Below are 19,392 nucleotides of genomic sequence, written 5' to 3' on the forward strand. Positions count from 1 at the left end.
TTCAGTGAGAGAATGGTTAAACAAAATGTAGTCTACCCACACCATGGAACACTACCAGTAATGAAAAGGAGCAAACTATAGACACATGCAGCAACCTGGTTGAATCTCCAGGGCATTATGCTGAGTGGACAATCGAACCCTAAAAGGTTGCGTATTATATTATTCCATTTATGTAACATTTTTGAAATGACAAAATTATAGAAATAGAGAACAGATTAGTGGTTGGCCGGAGTTTTAAGTAAAGAGCGAGAATGAGAAGGATGAAAGAGTGACATGAGATATCCCTGTGGTGACAGAAATGGTCTGTATCTCCACTGTATCAATGCCAATGTCCTAGTGGTGATATTGTCCTATAGTGTCACAAGATGTCACTGTTGGGAGAAACTGGATAAAGGGGACTTGGGACCTCTCTGTACTATATCTCATGCTGCATTTTAAAGAAGCTCTCCAGGTACTTCCATTGAGGGAGGACCATGGGCCACACCTTTTACAGATTGTGATCTTAGCAGCACCTGTTAGAGTAGGTCATTCTTAGAGGAAAAGTAGGGTTCTTAGGGAAAGTAGAATGGGGAAGGGAGGAAAGGAGTGGAAAAAAAGAAAGTGAGGAAGATATTTCCCAAGACCGTATGTGTCAAACCTAAATCTATGTCCCAGGACACCAGTCTCCTTCTCCAATGTTCTTTCTAACCCCCATCTGACTTCTCTGACAACAGAAGAAGAGAGAAACATCCTTCATCATAATAGCCATAACTGATATCCTTGGGCTTGGGTCAGGAATTAGGCTGTCTCTCTAATCAAGAAAGAAGTCCTGTCCAGGAAAAAATAAATAAAAAGAAAAAAAAGCAAGTTTAGAAGTAAGCAGTCATTAGCATAATTCTCAGCTAGGGAGCAGACCTTTACAGTAGCCAGTGCTTCCTTGTTAATTAGCACTGAACAGCTGCTGGGAGGCCCTGCCTCTCTCTACAGGCGGAGAAGGAAACTTCTTATAAACTAAGAGGAATAAATTGTTCTCGCCTCCTGTAGTTTAAGTCATATACTCTTTCACAGGTGAAATAAAACATAACAATTATTAGGAAAAACACTGTGATGATTCCTCTGTGCACCAAATTGTTCCCGGCTGTGCAATTTCCCACTCCAAACAAGAATGTGGTGTAAGTAGGTTTGTAGGCAGGAGCTGTGATCACCCTCATTATAATGCAATGTTACTGTAGCTAATCTTTCTAGTTCTCAATCTCATTCAGTTCTCTGAACTGCTTAGAAGGCTACATTGAGTAATAGGCAAAAAGTCAGAAAAAAACCCTGCCTTTTCAATTTGAAATTCACTTGTCCTTAACAATTGTAGCTGACATCTCTTTAGGTGTGGACTGTGCCAGGAACTACACTAAGCACTTTCAATTCATTATCTCATTTAACTTCACAACAAGCCTAAGAAATAGATAATTTCAGTAGCCTCATTTTACCAATGAGGAGACCGAGGTTTTAGAGAGGTTAAATAATTCAAGGTGACCTAGCTAGAAGCTGATCTGGGTCTCATCTAGTTCTAAAGTGTATGCTCTTCACATTCCTGCTATTTCCACCCTTGCCCCCAATCCTGCTATATTGACTTACTACAGTACAACACAGAAGGCTGTTGATTTAATGTCTTTATGGAGGAAGGGACCCATGAGGTCAAGAATGCCCAGGGCCCACAAAAGTCATAATGAGAGCCTGTGTATAGGAACATAGTGAACTTTCTATCCTTACCCACCCATACCACTTTCACTGCCGTCTATGCTTTGAGTACCAGTGGAGTCTATAAATCAGCATTAGGCACTTAGTAGAAGTTTTGGTAATTAGACAGAACTAAAGATAGAAATTCTGGATATAAAAAGGCAATTTTTCTGTTTCTGTTTTGTAGATCATTGAGCACACAGCATACAAAATGTGGTCTGCTGTGATGGAAAAGACCATTATTTCCTTCCTAATTCTCCTGCTTTTATCCTCTTTGCCCAAATTGGAATGCTTTCCATAGCTCTCTGGGCCACCATGGGAGTTAAAGGTCCTGTCTAGCTTTCTGTTCTAACCTAGGTTCAGGTTAGAATATGCCACTAGCAACTCTCTAAAATATTAGTATAACTTCCATTCTTCATTCAACAAATTGGAGCACCCACCGTGTGCTAGGCTTTTTGCCAGCACTGAATATATATTAGTAAATACAACAGACAACTTCCTGCTCTCATGGAGTTTATGATCTATAAGCAAAAAATAAACAGTAAATATGCAGTTATAACTTGTGATAAATGCCATAAAGAGAAATAACAGAGTGCGCTGATAGAGAATCACTTAGCTAGGCTATTCAAGAAAGAACTCTGATGGGTGAGGAGAAACCAGCCATGCAGCAAGCTGAGAGGACACTCTGGGTAGAAAGAAAAGCATGTGTTGTGCAACCCCCGCCCCCCACCAAAAAAAAAAAAAAAAGAGAGAGAGAGAAACTTAGCACATATCAAGCCAGTGAGGCCTGAGTGAAGTAAGGAAAGGGAAATCTGGAGAAGATAATGAAGAGCTGGGCAGCAGCCAGACTGCTCATTGCAGAGCCTTGTTGGATGTGGTAAGGAGATTAAATTTTATTCTAAGAGCAATGAAAAGTCATTAAAGAGTCTTTAGCAAATGACTGACATCATGTGAATTATGTTTGTAAAAGATTTTCTGGCAGCTGAGTGGTGAACAGACTGGAGAGGACAAGAATGGAAGCAAATAGACCAGTAATGGGGCTATTGAAATGGTCCAAGTCCTGAGTTCTCCAAATTGTAATTCTTTTGCTATTGTTTGCTCTATGGCCATATCTCACCTGAAGCAGGGCTCATATTCCAAGTCAGTGATGTCCAAACATGTTAGTGGAACACTAGTCCCTCAAGATAGTCTCGGAAAATAAGACTACGGTCAAATAAATTTTTTAAATTCTGCGTGCTAAATCCCCTTCTTGGAGATTCAGAATGTAAGCTAATGTAATAAAGATGCTGGAAAGTGTTTCAGTACATTTGTATATCCCAGTATTTCTCAAACTTACTTGACTATGGAACCTTTTACTTTTTTCCCCCTCCACATAATGTTCTTATCCTGCAGAATTGATATTTTCCAGAACACATTTAAGGAAATGCTGCCATAATTCATTCTAACCAAGGGTTAACTCCATGTGCGTGGTTTACTGGGCCTCCTCTTCTCCACATCTCAATTTATTATTTCAATGGCTTAAACAATATTTTCCAACTCCATACATATTATAAGAGGATATCAGCCGTGTGGGTCATATTTCTTCTCTCCATTTTTACCGCCTATTTTCTGTCAACTGTCCCCTTAATTTTCCATTGTAAAGGTTGATAAGGTTTTCAATCTTTTCTGTAACCATAATTTTCTTCCTTGTTTCTGGATCTGGATATCCTGTGAGACAGCTGTTGGGGATCCTGAACTGATCTTTTATACCAGTAAGATTTCATCCCAAATTTTTTGTCTCTGTCCAACACTCTGTGTATGGGAGATTTCCTTGATTTTATCTTATAATTCTTTTATTGGACTCTTAACTGCTTTTCAGAGATAAAATTTAATACCATATAATCCCCTCATTAACTGTACAGTTCTATAGTTTTTATTATATTTACAAATTTGTGCAACTATCAACATAATCTAATTTTAGAATATTTAATTTCAAAAAGAAACCCCATTCCCATGAGCAGTCACTCTCCATTTCCCTGAAACCTGCACCAGTCTAGGCAACCCAATCTACTTTTTGTCTCTATAGATTTGCCTATTCTGGACATTTCATATAAAGGAAACCACACACTGTGTGGGCTTTTGTGACTGGCTTCTTTCAGTTAGCATGATGATTTCAAGGTTCATCTCTGACAACAAGTGTTGGTACTTCAGTTCTCTTTATTTTCAAGTAATATTCCATTGTATGGATTTATTGAATTTTATTTATCCATTCATCGGTTGATGGACATCTGGGTTGTTTCTACTTTTTGGCTATTATGAATGATGCCACAATAAATAAGTTTACAAGTTTTTGTGTGGACATATGTTTTCATTTCTCTTGGGTATATACCTAGAAATGGAATTTCTAAGTCATATGGTAACTCTATGTTTAACCTTTCAAGTAACTGCCAGTCTGTTTTCCAAAGTAGTTGTACCATATTATATGCCCACCAGCAGTGTATGAGGGTTCCAATTTCTCCACGTCCTCTCCAACATTTGCTTTTGTATGTCTGTTTGATTGTAGCCATCCTAGTGGATGTAAAGTGGTATCTCACTGTGGTTTTGATTTGCACATTCCTAGTGGCTAATGATGTGGAACATCTATTCATGTACTTAGTGGCCATTTGTATGTCTTCTTTGGAGAAATGCCTATTCAAATCCCTTTTGGTCATTTTTAAACAGGTTGTCATATTACTGTTGAGTTGTAAGAATTGATATGTGTGTGTGTATATATATATATATTCTGGATATAAATTCCTTATCAGCTGTATGACTTGCAAATATTTTCTCCTATTATGTGTGTCTGTTCACCTTCTTGATGGTATCATTTGATGCACAAAAGTTCTTAATTTTTATGAGATCCAGCTAATCAGTGTTTTCTTTTATCACTTATGCTTTCAGTGTTATATCTAAGAAATCATTACCTTACATTTATTGGGCTTAATTTCAGCAATTATATATTTAGTTTAAAAAAATATTTTTTTGCTCTGTATACAAAATACAGTATATATAAATACAGTATCTTACTATATCTTTATAAGGATACTAACTATAGCTTTTTACTTTTCTAGTTCTGATCTTGAATTATAATTCTTCTTGGGTCAATTTTTTAAATGTATTTGTCTTGTTTTTTCTCTTTTATGTTACTTGATTCCTTCTTACATCTTGTGATCTTTGCCTATCTATTTATTTTTTAAAATTGGGGACTAAATAGATTCTTCTAGGTAGTAGGTGCAGATTTTTCTAAGCTGTTAAATATATGGGGTTTTTTTTGATAAGTCTCTCCTTTCCTTGGGATCTCTATTTTGTGGTCACAGCTTGTTGACCAACACACTTCCCTTTAGAGAGGGAGGAGGGAGGACACAGCCTTTGGGCTAGGGTATCCCACAGTGCTCTACTCAGCATTTTACTATGCAGAAGCAACTCCACCTTAGCAATACTAGCTCATCCCCAGGTATTCCGGCAGTATTTTTTTGGTGAAGGTTCCTAACTATTGGTTTGGCATTTGCTAGTAGATGATAGACAGAGCTGTCTTTGCTCTGTAGGCAGGGTAGGGGACTTAAAATGATGGAGGGGAGAGTTGAGTTGTGGGTGTAGTCCCTCTGAAGACGGACTTTCATATTAACCCCTTGGCTTGGTCCCCCTTTCCCACCTCACCCTCTCTGGCTTCTAAGCCTATCTGCAAGACAGATTCTCTATCTTTTCTCAGAGCCCATGTTCTCTGGGTTGCCACTTCCTCACTCTGATTACTCTGTCAACAGGCTTCCATCTGTTTACTGTCTTATAGAAATCTTTCAGAAGTCTCTCATCTGCTAATGATCCCTCTTTCGTGTGCTGTTATTACAGAATTGTTCTTTATCAGTTTTTAATAGGAGTTGGGATGATGTTCCAGAAGGAAATGGAGCTTGTGCTCAGATCACTATCCTGAACTTGAAGCACACCCAATGTAGTTTATTTATTTTTATTTTTATTTTATTTATTTATTTTTGGCTGTGTTGGGTCGTCGTTACTGCATACGGGCTTTCTCTAGTTGCAGCAAGCAGGGGCTACTCTTCCTTGTGGTGCGCGGGCTTCTCTTGTTGCGGAGCACGGTGCGTGGGCTTCAGTAGTTGTGGCACACAGGCTTAGTTGCTCCACGGCATGTGGGATCTTCCTGGACCAGGGATCGAACCCGTGTCCCCTGCATTGGCAGGCAGATTCTTATCCATTGTGCTACCAGGGAAGCCCGCCAATGTAGTTTAAAGTCATCTTTTGTTGCTCCAGAGATACTGTTTCCTGAGTATGAATATGTGTTCATTTTGGTGTAACTTCCTTTTGAAAACCTCCCTTTTCTGCATGTGATGGCTCTTGAAAGAGAGATGCTAACGTTCAAAAGGTGGAAGTCATCCTTTATTAATTCCTCCTATTCTCTCACCCCCACCTTGCTGGGATATCCATCAACAAAGCAAGTCTACCTTAACTTCTCTCCATCTCTTCTGCCATTATCTTAACCCAATCATACACACACCTCATAGTGAAAACCCTCCTTATTGAACTCTTTTGATTTCTTACTTTTGCACCTTAAAATCTATTTGGCACACAAAACAGAGTAGACTCTGGTACATGTTGCTGCCCTTATAAAAACTCTGTAATAGCTTTCCATTGCTCAGAGAATAAAATACACAACCTCTTTTCCATGGTATACATGGTTCAGTAATGATCTGGTTCTTGCCTGTCTATGCATTCTCATCTCCTACTGCTCTCCTTTTGCTCACTATAATTCTCATCTTTCTATTGCTCAAATGCCTTAACCTTGTTTCTGATTCAGGACATTGACAAACACGACCTACCACCTCTATCTAAAACTTTTTTCACTCTGATCTTTGAACAATTGGCCTCTTCTTATTCTTTCGTTCTTGGCTTAAATAAATTGTTCCTCAGATAAGTCTTCTCTGATCACCTTGTCCAAATAAATCCTCCAACTCCAGGTATCCTGATCATTTCCTTCACAGAATTATATACAATTTGGGATAATTTGTTTTCTTATTTACTGTGGCTCTGTCTTGCTAAGCTCCAAGAGGATAAGAGTTACTTTGGTTTTATTCATCAATATAAACCCAACACTTAAGCAAGGATCAAACATGAAATAGCTGTTCAATAAATGTTTATTGAGAGATAATTTAGTATTCATCTCCCTATGATTTGAAAGCCCCCCAAAAAGCCTCAGTAAACATGCTTTCAATGAATACCTGCTTTTCTTGACACTGTCACATCACCAAAAAATAGATTAGGTCCTTACTCTATAGTACATACAGCAACAAACTCCAAATAAGTTAAAGAGCCTAACATTGAAAATTAAAACATTTTTAAAAGGCTATGTGAAAATGAAATAGTAACTTTATCCTAACTGTGTAAGGAAAGAAACAGAAAAGACAACCAACAGGAAAATGGATAAGAACAACTATAATAAAAAGTTAACTTCTGAAGCAATAAAAACATATTTCAAAGTAATAAGAAAAGCAATACATTAAGATAAAATTGTCATTACATAGATGATGCATAAAAGTTTACAAAAGAAAAGCAGAGGAAAATAATAAAACCCTAAAGAACACTACTTATGCCTTTAGATAAAAATCAATAACTGGGAAAAGCCAGTTCCTGAATGAGGAAATGGAAATAATATAACAAGCATTTTATTAAGTACTTCCCATATTCCAGGCAACATGGTAGTATCTGAAGACATAAACATGAAGATTCTCTCTCTGTTTGTTCATATCCTAACTGGGAAGATAGTCCTATATAGTCCAGTAAATACCTAAGTAGTTTTAAGCTTTTTTAAGCTTAAAAATTAGTTTGGCTCTATAAAACTAAAGCTATTCCTAGATTCTGAAGGCTACAGAATCAATAAAACATAGACCGAGTCTTGACCTTAGTCTACAGTCTGTTAGGGGAGGCAGATAGGTAAATAAGTAAGTTATCATCAATTTGATAAGTGCTATAGCAGAAAAATAAAGTACCATATAAGGACAGAGGAGGTGATAAGAAATCCTGCCTGAAGATGTCAGAGAAGATCTATTGGAAAGAAGAAAAATAAGGGAAGAGAGTGGTATTCCAAAGAAAACGACACAAAATAAAAAGGTGCAAAGGTAAAAAAGGTGGCATCTTCTAAGATGGACATATACTTTGATGTACTAAGTGCAGGTTGTGCAAGGGTGTGTAGCTACTGACTAGCTGCAAAGAAGGCAGGTACTGGACCCTAAAGGCCAGGGGTACATGTGAAAGGGTTTGGATTTCAAGCAAGAGTGACTTGACCACATGTTGCATTTTTAAAAAATTACTCAGAAATCTGTAAGGAGAAATTAGAGTCTGAGACTAGATATGGAGAAATTGTTTAGGAGGAAAAATGATAAGGTTTAAAATAAAAATGAAAGGAAGATGGGATATGAATGATACTAAGAAGTCAGAAATAACAAAACTTAATAACTAACTAATGGAGACTGTGAACAAAGGAGAGGAATGAATCTAAAATGACCTCCTGGTCTGTGTCTCAGGCAAAATGGTTATTGTGTCATTAGTCAAATGTGGAATAAGGGGAAAGGAGACAACATAAAGTTTTGGAAAATGTTTGGTTCTTTTCGCAGTTAACAGGATTCAAATTTAAACGACCATGAGGTACAATCTTGCATTAATTAAAATAGAGTAAATTAATAAAAATAATACTCGTTGTAGAGTATTGGGAAAAAGATACACTAATACATTGCTGCCCTTCAACCTGGTGAAACTGTTCTGAAAAGAAATTTGGCAACAAATACAAAAGCCATAAAAATTATTATATACAGTACTTTGACCCAGAAACCCAGCTTTTTGGAATATAGCCCAAGGTTGTAATTCAAAAGAAATTTTTAAAAAACCTATTTGTATAAAGATGTTTACAGCTGTGCTATATATTACAGACAAAAACTGGAAACAGCCCAAATGCCCAGCAGTGAGGGAATGCTTAGGCAGAATTCAGTACATTAATGCAAGGGAATATTTTACTGGTATTAAGAATGACAAATATGAGAACTATGTAGAAATAAGGAAGGGGCAATATAAAGCAATGAGCAAAAAATGCAGAATTCAAAATGATGCATATACAATGATCACAGCTAAGTAAAATTATATCTGTATAACCAGGAGGATTGGAAAAACTACAGAGCTGGTAATTTAGAGTGCTGACATTTTTGTTATTGTTGGTTGAGTCACTGGGAATGTTTATGTGTTTAAAGTTATATTTCACTGTATATTTAGTACATATACATTAAGAAAGGTAAATACCCATTTTTTCTGGCACATAAAAGAAAAAAAATGTTCATCAGTACCTTTCCTTCTTGCCACATGTAATTTTTTCCTAGCCTCTTGAGTGCTATTAGTTTTCGGATCTATGGGGAAGTAGGCCTCACCACTTGTCACCACACCACCCAGTCACATGATGATTTCTTTCATCTGTTGCCAACTATTGTGTCCAAGTTCTTGACTTATTCACAACAAACTAGCATCTATGTGCCCAAAATTACACCATGTACACAAACTGGGATGCCTTAACTATACCTTATATACTGGGTAGAAGTGTCTCCTCAGTATGACTTTTTAATCTCTGACATAGAAAAATATTTGTTTCTTACTTTCTGTTACCCTGGTATAATTGTCCCTCCATTTAATGAAGGCCAATTCCTCTGGATTCCATTTCTTCTAGCCTTAAAGAACTTCTCATTTTGGTTATATCCTTGATCTCTTGTATCATCTAGCTCTTCTTCTCTCCTGGATAAGTCTCAAAATACAAACCTGTTCTGCTGTCTCCCACATTAAATTAAAGGGGAAAAAATGCCATTATCTTCCTTGACCCCAAATCTCCTTTCATTTTTCTACTTTCCTTCACAGTAAAAATTCTCCTAAGAGTTGTCCACATTATTGTTTCCAATATCTCACCCTCCATTCACTCTTCAAACTATTGTGATCTGACTTCTGTTCCACCACTCCGCTGAACTATATTTCTCAAGGTCACCAACAACCTGCATGTTGCCAAGTTCAATGGCACTTTTCTGTCTTCCTATTACTTGACCTCCTGGACTTCTAGCAGCACTCCCTCCTTATTAAAAACTCTCTTTTCTTGGTTCCTACACCTCAATCTCTCCCTTTCTTCTTACCTCTAAGGCTATCCCTCTTTTCTCACATCTCTAAATGTGATAGTTCCTCTGGGCACTCTCCTAAGCCTCTGTCTCTTTTCTTTCCATATTCTAACAGATCTCTTATATTCCCATGGATGGCCTTAAATCCCATTTGCATGCTAATGACCACCAAAGTCAATATTAGGTCTCTAGCAGAGACGTTGATCCCTTGACTCGTATTCAAGGATATACTTGACATCTCCATTTAGATTGAAGCACAATAAACATAACATGAAACCTAAACTCATGATTTTTTTCCCCCAGAACCAGTTATTCCCCCAATCTTCCCATCTTCATAAATGATAATAACATCCACCCAGTTACTTACACATCCCTGTGTCGCATCACCATACACTTATCCAATATATCCAAGTCCTGTGGTTTCTACCTCCAACAATATATTCCACTGCCACAACCCAATTCAGGTTCCCGTCATTATGTGCACTCCTACAACAGCCTTCTCACCGATTTCCCTGCCTCCTCTCCAATCCATTTTCCATAGAGGAGACACAGCATTCTTTTTGTATAATAAATCAAATTATTTCTCTCCCCAGCTTAAAAACATTCAATATTTGTCTCACTGCACTTAGAAGAAATTCTAAGCCCTTCACTATGCCTGTAAGTCCCAATATAATATGACTCCTAATTACTTCTCTAGCTATACCTTTCTTTAGCCAATCTGGCCCTTTTTTCATCCTTAGGGCCTTTGCACATGCTTATCTTTCTTCCAAGAACACTGATACTGTTTACTTCTCATTTTGTCTAGTTAACACCTTACTCATTCTTCAGATTACACTTTACTTATTTTTAATGAATTTTTAAAAATTGAAGCATAGTTGATTTAGAATATTACATTATTGCTGGTGTACAGCATAGTGATTCAATACTTTTATAGATTATACTTCATTTAAAGTTACTGTAGGACTTCCCTGGTGGTGCAGTGGTTAACAATCTACCTGCCAATGCATGAGACACAGGTTCAAGCCCTGGGCTGGGAAGATCCCACGTGCTGCGGAGCAACTGAGCCCGTGGGCCACAACTACTGAACCTGCGCTCAAGAGCTCACGAGCCACAACTTCTGAGCCCGCGTGCCACAACTACTGAAGCCCGGGCACCTAGAGCCCATGCTCTGCAACAAGAGAAGCCACCACAATGAGAAGCCAGAGCACCGCAACGATGATTAGCCCCCGCTTGCTGCAACTAGAGAAAGCCCTCGCGCAGCAACGAAGACCCAACACAGCCAAAAATAAATAATACATACATTAATTAATTTTAAAAAATACAACCCTAGACTGTCAAAACTGAAAAAGTTTTTTAAAAAGTTATTGTAAAATATTGACTATATTTCTCATGCTGTACAATATATCCTTGTAGCTTTTTTATTTTATACATAGTAGTTTGTTTGTACCTCCTAATCTCCTACCCTTATCTTGCCCCTTCCCCCTTCTTTCTCACTGACTGGTAACAACTAGTTTGTTCTCTGTACCTGTGACTCTGTTTTTTATATTCATTCTTTTTTTATTTTTTAGTTTCCACATATAAGTAATAACATACTGTATTTGTCTCTCTCTATTTGGCTTATTTCACTAATCATAATACCCCTCGGGTCTATCCGTGTTGTTGTGAATGGCAAAATTCATTCTTTTTTATGGATGAGTAATATTCCATTCCACATTTTTATCCATTCATCTGTTGATGGACACTTAGGTTTCTTCCACATCTTGGCTATTGTAAATAATGTTGCTATGAATATTGGAGTGCATGTATCTTTTTGAATTAGTATTTTCATTTTCTTCAGATATATACCCACAAGTGGGATTGCTGGATCATATGGTAGCTCTATTTTTAGCTTTTTGAGGAACCTCCATACTGTTTTCCAAAGTGGCTGCACCAATTTACATTCCCACCAACAGTCTACTAGGGTTCCCTTTTCTCTACATCCTCACCAACATTTATTGTTTGTGGTCTTTTTGATGATAGCCATTCTGACAGGTGTGAGGTGATATCTCATTGTGGTTTTGACTTGCATTTCTCTGATGATTAGGAATGTTGAGCATCTTTTCATGTGCTTGTTCCTCTTAAGTGTGACTCCTTTAGGGAACCCTTCCAACCACCTAACTTAGTCAAATCCCAGCACTTACAGTCATTCATAGTACCATGTACCTCTCCTTGGTACTGTTTTAGTCTTAAGATAAGTTGATTATTGTCTATGTCTCCCCTACCATATTATATACTCCATGAGGGCAGAGAAAGTATCTATTTTTGTTTATTTTTACATTCCCAGTTCCTAACATAGTACCTGGAACATAGCAATTATTCAACAAGTATTTGCAGAATGAATGAATGATTGATACAGGGTCATGCTACTGAGAAGACTGTCAGTCCCATGAAAATATATTAATCAAATCATTAAAGAAAAGGTATAATCTAAAAGAATAACTATGTGGACTTAAGTGATAGTTACTGGCTTTGCTTGACTGTGTATTATGAACTATGAAAATGTTCTACACATGTGATTCTTATCCCCTAATTAAAACATGTAAAATAAAACCAACCTCTCCATCACCATCCCATACACACACACACACACACACACACACACACACACAGAGTAATTTCAAAGTTCAGCAAAAGTATGCAAAGGGAAGCCCAGTGCTGCATTTGTAGGTAGGAGTCAAGGTCAGAAAATTGTTCTGCAAGAAAAAACGGAAGTTCCTACTGAGAGAGAAGGAGAGAAAAAAGAAGGATGGGGAAAGGATAGGAATTAAAATAAGGGCTTGGGGATTCTCTCTAAAGACGAAAATGCCTAAAATTAAACTTCAGGCTGTAAATGTTGTTACAGTGTAAATCATTCCAGCTTCCCAAGCCTTCAATAATGTCTGCTATGTTAATTAGCTTAGATTAAGACTAAGCTACCACAAAAGGGAAGAGAGAGAGTCATAAGAGCCATCAAGCCACAGGGGCCATTCAGGAGGTTGGCCAGAAGTTTCTTTCTACTGGAACGTATCTGTCTATACTTGTACAGCATTTATCTAACCTCACTTGGGCTGTACACTTCACTGGAAAACATCTTACTTGTCTTTGAATTTGTAGGAATAACCATACCTGTCCCAGAATATGACAGGATGCTGCACAAAAGGTGTGCCTTGGTGCATACTCTGTATGCCACATGAACTCCTGCCTCTCCCAACTTCCTTGTTCCTACCCTCTCTGTTGTAGTTACATATCCTCTTTGAGTCTTTGATTCAACATATATCTTCAGTCTTCCTCATGCTATTCCCTCAGACATCCACTCCAACCCTGCATAACTGGACCCAACATGCATGTATGTTCCACTTATTTAATCTGGGCCTGGCCCACCAGCAGGACTGGGGAAGAGAGCATTTAACATAGTGCTGCATCCATAACCACTGCTTAAAAAATGATTGTTAGATTCAGTAAAAATTAAATAAATCACATGATAGCAATTCTCTAGAATACCTAATAAATCTATCTGTTAAGCTGTGCTTTAATGTACAAGCATTTGTAGTGTTTCTCAACTTTTTAACCCAGATCCACTGTCCAGGATTTTGTCAAGTTTTACCTTCTGTAAGAGGTCCCAAGAATAGAGTAGATAATATTTTGCCTTTTAAAAAATATTAAGTGATGTTATGCAATGCTGTAATATTAAATGTGCTTTTTTTTTTTTAAATTTATTTATTTATTTATTTATTTTTGGCTGTGTTGGGTCTTTGTTTCTGTGCGAGGGCTTTCTCTGGTTGCGGCAAGCAGGGGCCACTCTTCATCGCGGTGCGCGGGCCTCTCACTGTTGCGGCCTCTCTTGTTGCGGGGCACAGGCTCCAGACGCGCAGGCTCAGTAGTTGTGGCTCACGGGCCTAGTCGCTCCGCGAGCATGTGGGATCTTCCCAGACCAGGGCTCGAACCCGTGTCCCCTGCATTGGCAGGCAGATCCTTAACCACTGCGCCACCAGGGAAGCCCCTAAATGTGCTTTTTAAAACAACACATCCTTTCCAACCTGTTCTGGATGTTGTGATATCCCTCCCAATCCCACCCTCTTCTGCTGACTGTGGAAGGCCTGGAGAGATAAGTTCTTCCACTGTTTGGTAGAGAATCCCTGATTTATGGTGGGAGATGTCTGTCACTATGAAAAAGTCTCTCTGCCCTTCTTAAGACCAGAAATAACCAGGAAAAATACAAATACATTAATTCATTACATTTAATGAACAAGTTTTAAAAACTGCTAAATAATCTGACCTACCCATCTAGGAGGGTGATGACGTTCTTCCTGGGCCGCCCAATATTAGGGCCATACAAGCTGGCTCTGGAGTAAATCCGGATGGGTTGTAACAGGCTCTTCAGCTGGATGTAATCCTTTCCCAACTGGCTGCCATTTACTGCCCGGCCATGCATGGTTCGATAGTTATTTGGCTCTAGATTAAAAGCAGACATGCAAGTCAGAGTTGAGAAGAGTGAGGTTCTGCCAACCCTTTCCTGTCCACAGATCTCTCTGACTTTTTCTTAACAATGTAAACAAAATAACCAAAAAGAGGGTGCAAGCTAGCTTAACTTGAGAAACTATCCCAACTAAAAAGTCAAGTGCCATTTTACCATTCTATTTAATTTCAAACTAATCTTCGCAAAAGATCACCTAATCCACAACAGAGAACCATACTGATTTTCAAATGATACTTTATAATAAATGGTGTACTGAGTTGAAGAGTGTCCCTCAAAATTCATGTCAACCCAAAACTTTAGAATGTGACCTTATTTGGAAATAGGATCTTTGAAGAAGTAATTACTTAAGTAATTATTTATGATGAGGTCATATGGAATTAGGATGTGTTCTAAATCCAATGACTGGTGTCTTTATAGAGAAAGGAGAGGGCGATTCAGGTACACAGACACACAGGGAGGAAGGCCATGTATCGATGGAGGCAAAGATTGAAGGGATACTGCAATGCCAAGGCTTGTTGGCAGCTATTAGAAGCTAGAGAGAGGCATGGAATAGATTCTCTCTTAGAGATTCCAGAAGGAATTAAACCTGGCAATGCTTTGATTTCAGACTTCCTGAACTGTGATTGAAAAATATTTGTTGTTTTATGTCACTGAGATTGTCATGATAGGCTTAGGAAACTAATACAAATGGTAAGAAAGGAAAGCTTCATAAAGATGGTCCTTGTATCAAAAAGTTAGAAAAACCTTAATGTTCAATAATAGCAAAGTGGCTGAGTGAAATAACTTAGAGCAAAATCCCCTCCCCCAGTTTCTATTAACTTGGTAGTTCTAAATAGACAAGTAAAGTCCTAAAAACCAGCAGCTCCACTGCTGGAGGGGGCTAACTTGATTCGTAATGAAGCACATACCCCAGGCAAGGCCAACATTTTGGCTAGCTTCAGGTTTTGACACTGGTAGGGGCAAGAAATAGACCAGCAGACTTGCAAGAAATGTAACAGGGAGATTTGGGGAATAAGAAAGCCATTGAGGATTTTGATAAGCCCACAAATACCCCCTGTAGTCTGGAAGGCTGTGCATGCTCAGGAGGGACTGGAGAGGGCACTAGCTATCCATGCATTCCCAGATGAATGTGAAACCTAGTACACTCATAAAGGAGACATGAGAAGGCATGTCAAAAAGTAAAAACCAATCAGACTTGTAAACTGCCTAAATTTTGAAAGTGTTCCCAAACTCACACACAGATCTACTGGCAAAGGGTGAAAGCCTTATTAGCTCAAGGTAAACACAACCTCTGATCAATCATCATCTCACTATTAAGCTATGCTGATTCAGGGCCAACCCCTAGGAAGCTGGCCTTAAAAATAAAAAAAAAAATTTAAAAATAAAAAACTTAAGAGATACTAGCAGCTACATGATGCAAGGGAGACAGACTCTATGGAACTAGTCCAGGAAGTGACTAAACAAACAAATGAACAGAAAAGAAAAAACAAAAATAACCTCTGGAATGGAGGATTTGGAATTCAGATTTGCTCCAACATATTATCTAAAATGTATAGTTTTCAACAACAACAAAATTACAACATGCAAATAAACAGGAAAGTGTGACCCATAAACAAGAAAAAAAGAAAGAAAGAAAGAAACTTTCTCTTAGGGGACCCAAATGTTTGACTTAGCAGACAAGGACTTCAAAACTGTTAGTATAAATATGTTTAAAGAACTAAAGGGAAGAATAAAACATTAAGGGAAAGTATGATTTTACTGACTAATCAAATATAAATAAAGAGATAGAAATTATAAAAAATTATCAATTGGAAACTTTGGAACTGAAATGATTCTTCACATACAGAAGAACACAATGAAATTAGTAGCTGAATTTTTACCAGAAATAATGGAGGCCAGAAGAAGACAGTGGGATGACATATTCAAAATGCTGAAAAAAATGTCAACCAAGAATTCTACATGCAGCAATCTATCCTTCAAAACTGAAAGCAAAATTTAGACCTTCCCAGAAGAACAAAGGACAGAATTCGTTGTGAGAAAATCTGCCTTACAAGAAATAAGAAAGAACGTCTTTTAGGGTGAAAGGAAATGTCAGCAGATGGTGATTCAAAAGAGCACAAAGAAATAAAGAACACCAGTAAAGATAGTTACACAGATCAATATAAAAGACAGTTGAAAATATTCATTACTCAGCTCTTAACTAATTTAAATGACAGTTGCATAAAACAAAACTATGAAACTGTATTGTTGGGCTTATAACATATAAAGATGTAATACCTAGAATAATAATAGCACAAAGGAGGGGGAAATGGAGTCTTATTGGAGCAGTTTCTACAGTTAACTGGAATTAAGTTAGTGTTACCCTAAAGTAGGTTGTAATGAGTTAAGATGTATTATAATAAGAAACTACTAAGAAAATAACTAAATCAAAACAAAAAGAAATTAAAATGGTACCTTAGACAATATCCCTTTTGAATGAAAAGACAGTAAAGGAGAAACAGAGGCATAAAAAAAACTGAAATATATAGAAAATTGCAAGATGGCAGATGTAAGTTCAACCATATCAACAATTACATTAAATGTAAATGGATTAAAAACTCCAATTAAAAGCAGAAATTATCAGGCTAAATAAAAAAATAAGATCCAACTAGAGAGACACATTTTAAAGTCAAAGACACAGGAGGGTGAAAGTTAAAAGGATTAAAAAAGATATGCCATGCAAATGGTAAACAAAAGGGAGCTGGGATGACTATACTAATACAGACAAAATAGACTTTAAGACAAAAATGTTACTAGAGACAATGTGGGGCATTTTATAATGATAAAAGGGCCAATTTATCAGGAAGATATAACAATTACAAACATATACCTACCAACAACAGAACACCAAAATAAATGAAACAAAACTGAAAATAAAAATAGAAAATTCAACAATAACAGAAAGAGACTTCAATACCACATTCTCAATAATGAATAGAATGACTAGAAAGAAAATCAGTAAGGATATAGAAAACTTGAGTAACATCATCAGCTAACTTGACCTGATTGAATTATCTATAGAACACTGCACCCAACACATTCTTTTTTAATGCATATAGAATATGCTTCAGGATAGACCATCTATGCTAGGCTATAAAACAAGTCTTGTATATTGAAAAGGATTAACTCATATAATGTATGTGCCCTGACCACAACAAAATTAAATGGGAATTCAACAACAGAAAGTAATTTGAGAAATCTATGAGTATTTGGAAATCAAACAAATAATCCATGAATCAAAGAATAAATCACAAGGGGAATTAGAAAATATTTTCAATGAAATGAAAATTAAACTATAATATATAAAAATGTATGGGATGACACTAAAGTCACAATCCATGAGAGAAATAATTAAGAAACTGGATTTCATTAAAATCAAAAACTTCTGCTTTGCAAAAGACAATGTCAAGAGAATAGAAGACAAGTTATAGACTGGGAGAAAATACTTGCAAAATATATATCTAATAAAGGACTGCTATCCAAAATATACAAAGAACTTAAAACTTAATAAGAAAATAAACAACCTGATTAAAAAATGGGCTAAAGAACTTAACAGATACCTCACCAAAGAAGATATACAGATGACAAACAAGTATATGAAAAGATGCTCTACTTTATATGTCATCAGGGAAATGCAAATTAAAACAACAATGAAATACCACTCTATACTTATTAGAATGGCTAAAATTTGTAACACTAACAACACCAAATACAAGCTAGAATGTGAAGGAACATAACTCTCATTTATTGCTGATGGGAATGCAAAATGATATGGTTACTTTGGAAGTTTGGTGGTTTCTTACAAAACAAAACATACTCTTACCATACAATCTAGCAATCATGCTCCTTGTTTTTACCCAAAGGAGATGAAAACTTATGTCCTCACTTTGTCTGCACATGGATTTATGGCATCTGTATTCACAAGTCCTAAAACTTGGAAGCAAGCAAGATATTCTTCAGTAAGTGAATGGATAAACAAACTCTGGTACATTCACACAATGGAATAATTTTCAGCACTAAAAAGAGATGAGCCATCAAGCTATGAAAAGACATGGAGGAAACTTAAATGTCTTTCACTAAGTGAAAGAAGTCAATCTTAAAAGGCTATATACTGTATGATTCCAACTATATGATATTCTGGAAAAGGAAAAAACTATGGAGATTGTAAAAAGATCAGTGGTTGCCAAGGGTTAGGGAGACGAGGGAGGAATGAATAGGTGGAGCACAGAGGATTTTTAGGGCAGTAAATACTCTACGTGATACTATAATGATGGATACCTGTCATTATACATTTGTCCAAACCCATAGTATGTGCTCACCAAAAGTGAACCATAATGTGAACCATAAATTCTGGGTGATTATGATGTATAATGTAGGTTCATCAGTTGTAACAAATGTACCACTCTGTGAGGGGTGTTGATAGTGCGAGAGGCTGTGCACATGTGGCAGGGGATATATGAGAAATCTCTATACCTTCTCAATTTTGCTGTGAACCTAAAACCGCTCTTTAAAAAAGTCTTTAAAAAAGTTAATTTGAGCACAAAGAGACCTAGGCATGCACACACAGAGGGAAGGCCATGTGAGGACACAGTGAGCCAAGAAGCCAAGAAAAGAGACCTCAGGAAAAAAAAAAAGATCTGCTGATAACTATATGTTAGACTGCTAGCTTTTTTTTGTTGTTTAGGAAAAAAAACCCAATGCTTACAGGGAAATTTACAGCCTTAGACTCCTATATTAGAAAAGAAGATCTCAAATCAATAATCTAAGCTTCTATCTTAAGAAAGGAGAAAAAGAAGAGGGAGCTAAACCCAAAGCAAGAAGAAAAAATGAAATAATAAAAATTAGAGAAGAAACCAATGATATAAAAAATGGAGAAAAACTAATTAAGGTTGGTTCTTTGAAAAGATCAACAAAATTGATATAACCTTTGGCTAGACTGACCAAAAAAGAAAAAAAAAAAGAGAGAGAAGACACAGATGACCA

At 37.0% G+C, this 19,392-nt stretch overlaps 1 protein-coding gene across 7 annotated transcripts in view; it reads right to left on the reverse strand.

Moving 5' to 3' along the window:
- Nucleotides 1-19,392, reverse strand: part of HPSE2 (heparanase 2 (inactive)) — a gene marked incomplete at its 5' end in the record, with an annotated part of 614,795 nt that overhangs the window by 236,372 nt on the left and 359,031 nt on the right. For all 7 annotated transcript variants that reach the window (XM_082408112.1, XM_082408107.1, XM_082408111.1 and 4 more), the window contains one exon: nt 14,174-14,345. In XM_082408112.1, coding sequence (XP_082264238.1) covers nt 14,174-14,345 — 172 coding nt within the window. The remainder of the gene's footprint in view (nt 1-14,173; nt 14,346-19,392) is intronic.

Source organism: Balaenoptera borealis (genome assembly GCF_965194805.1).
Source record: "Balaenoptera borealis genome assembly, chromosome: 10".
Lineage (NCBI taxonomy): Eukaryota > Metazoa > Chordata > Mammalia > Artiodactyla > Balaenopteridae > Balaenoptera > Balaenoptera borealis.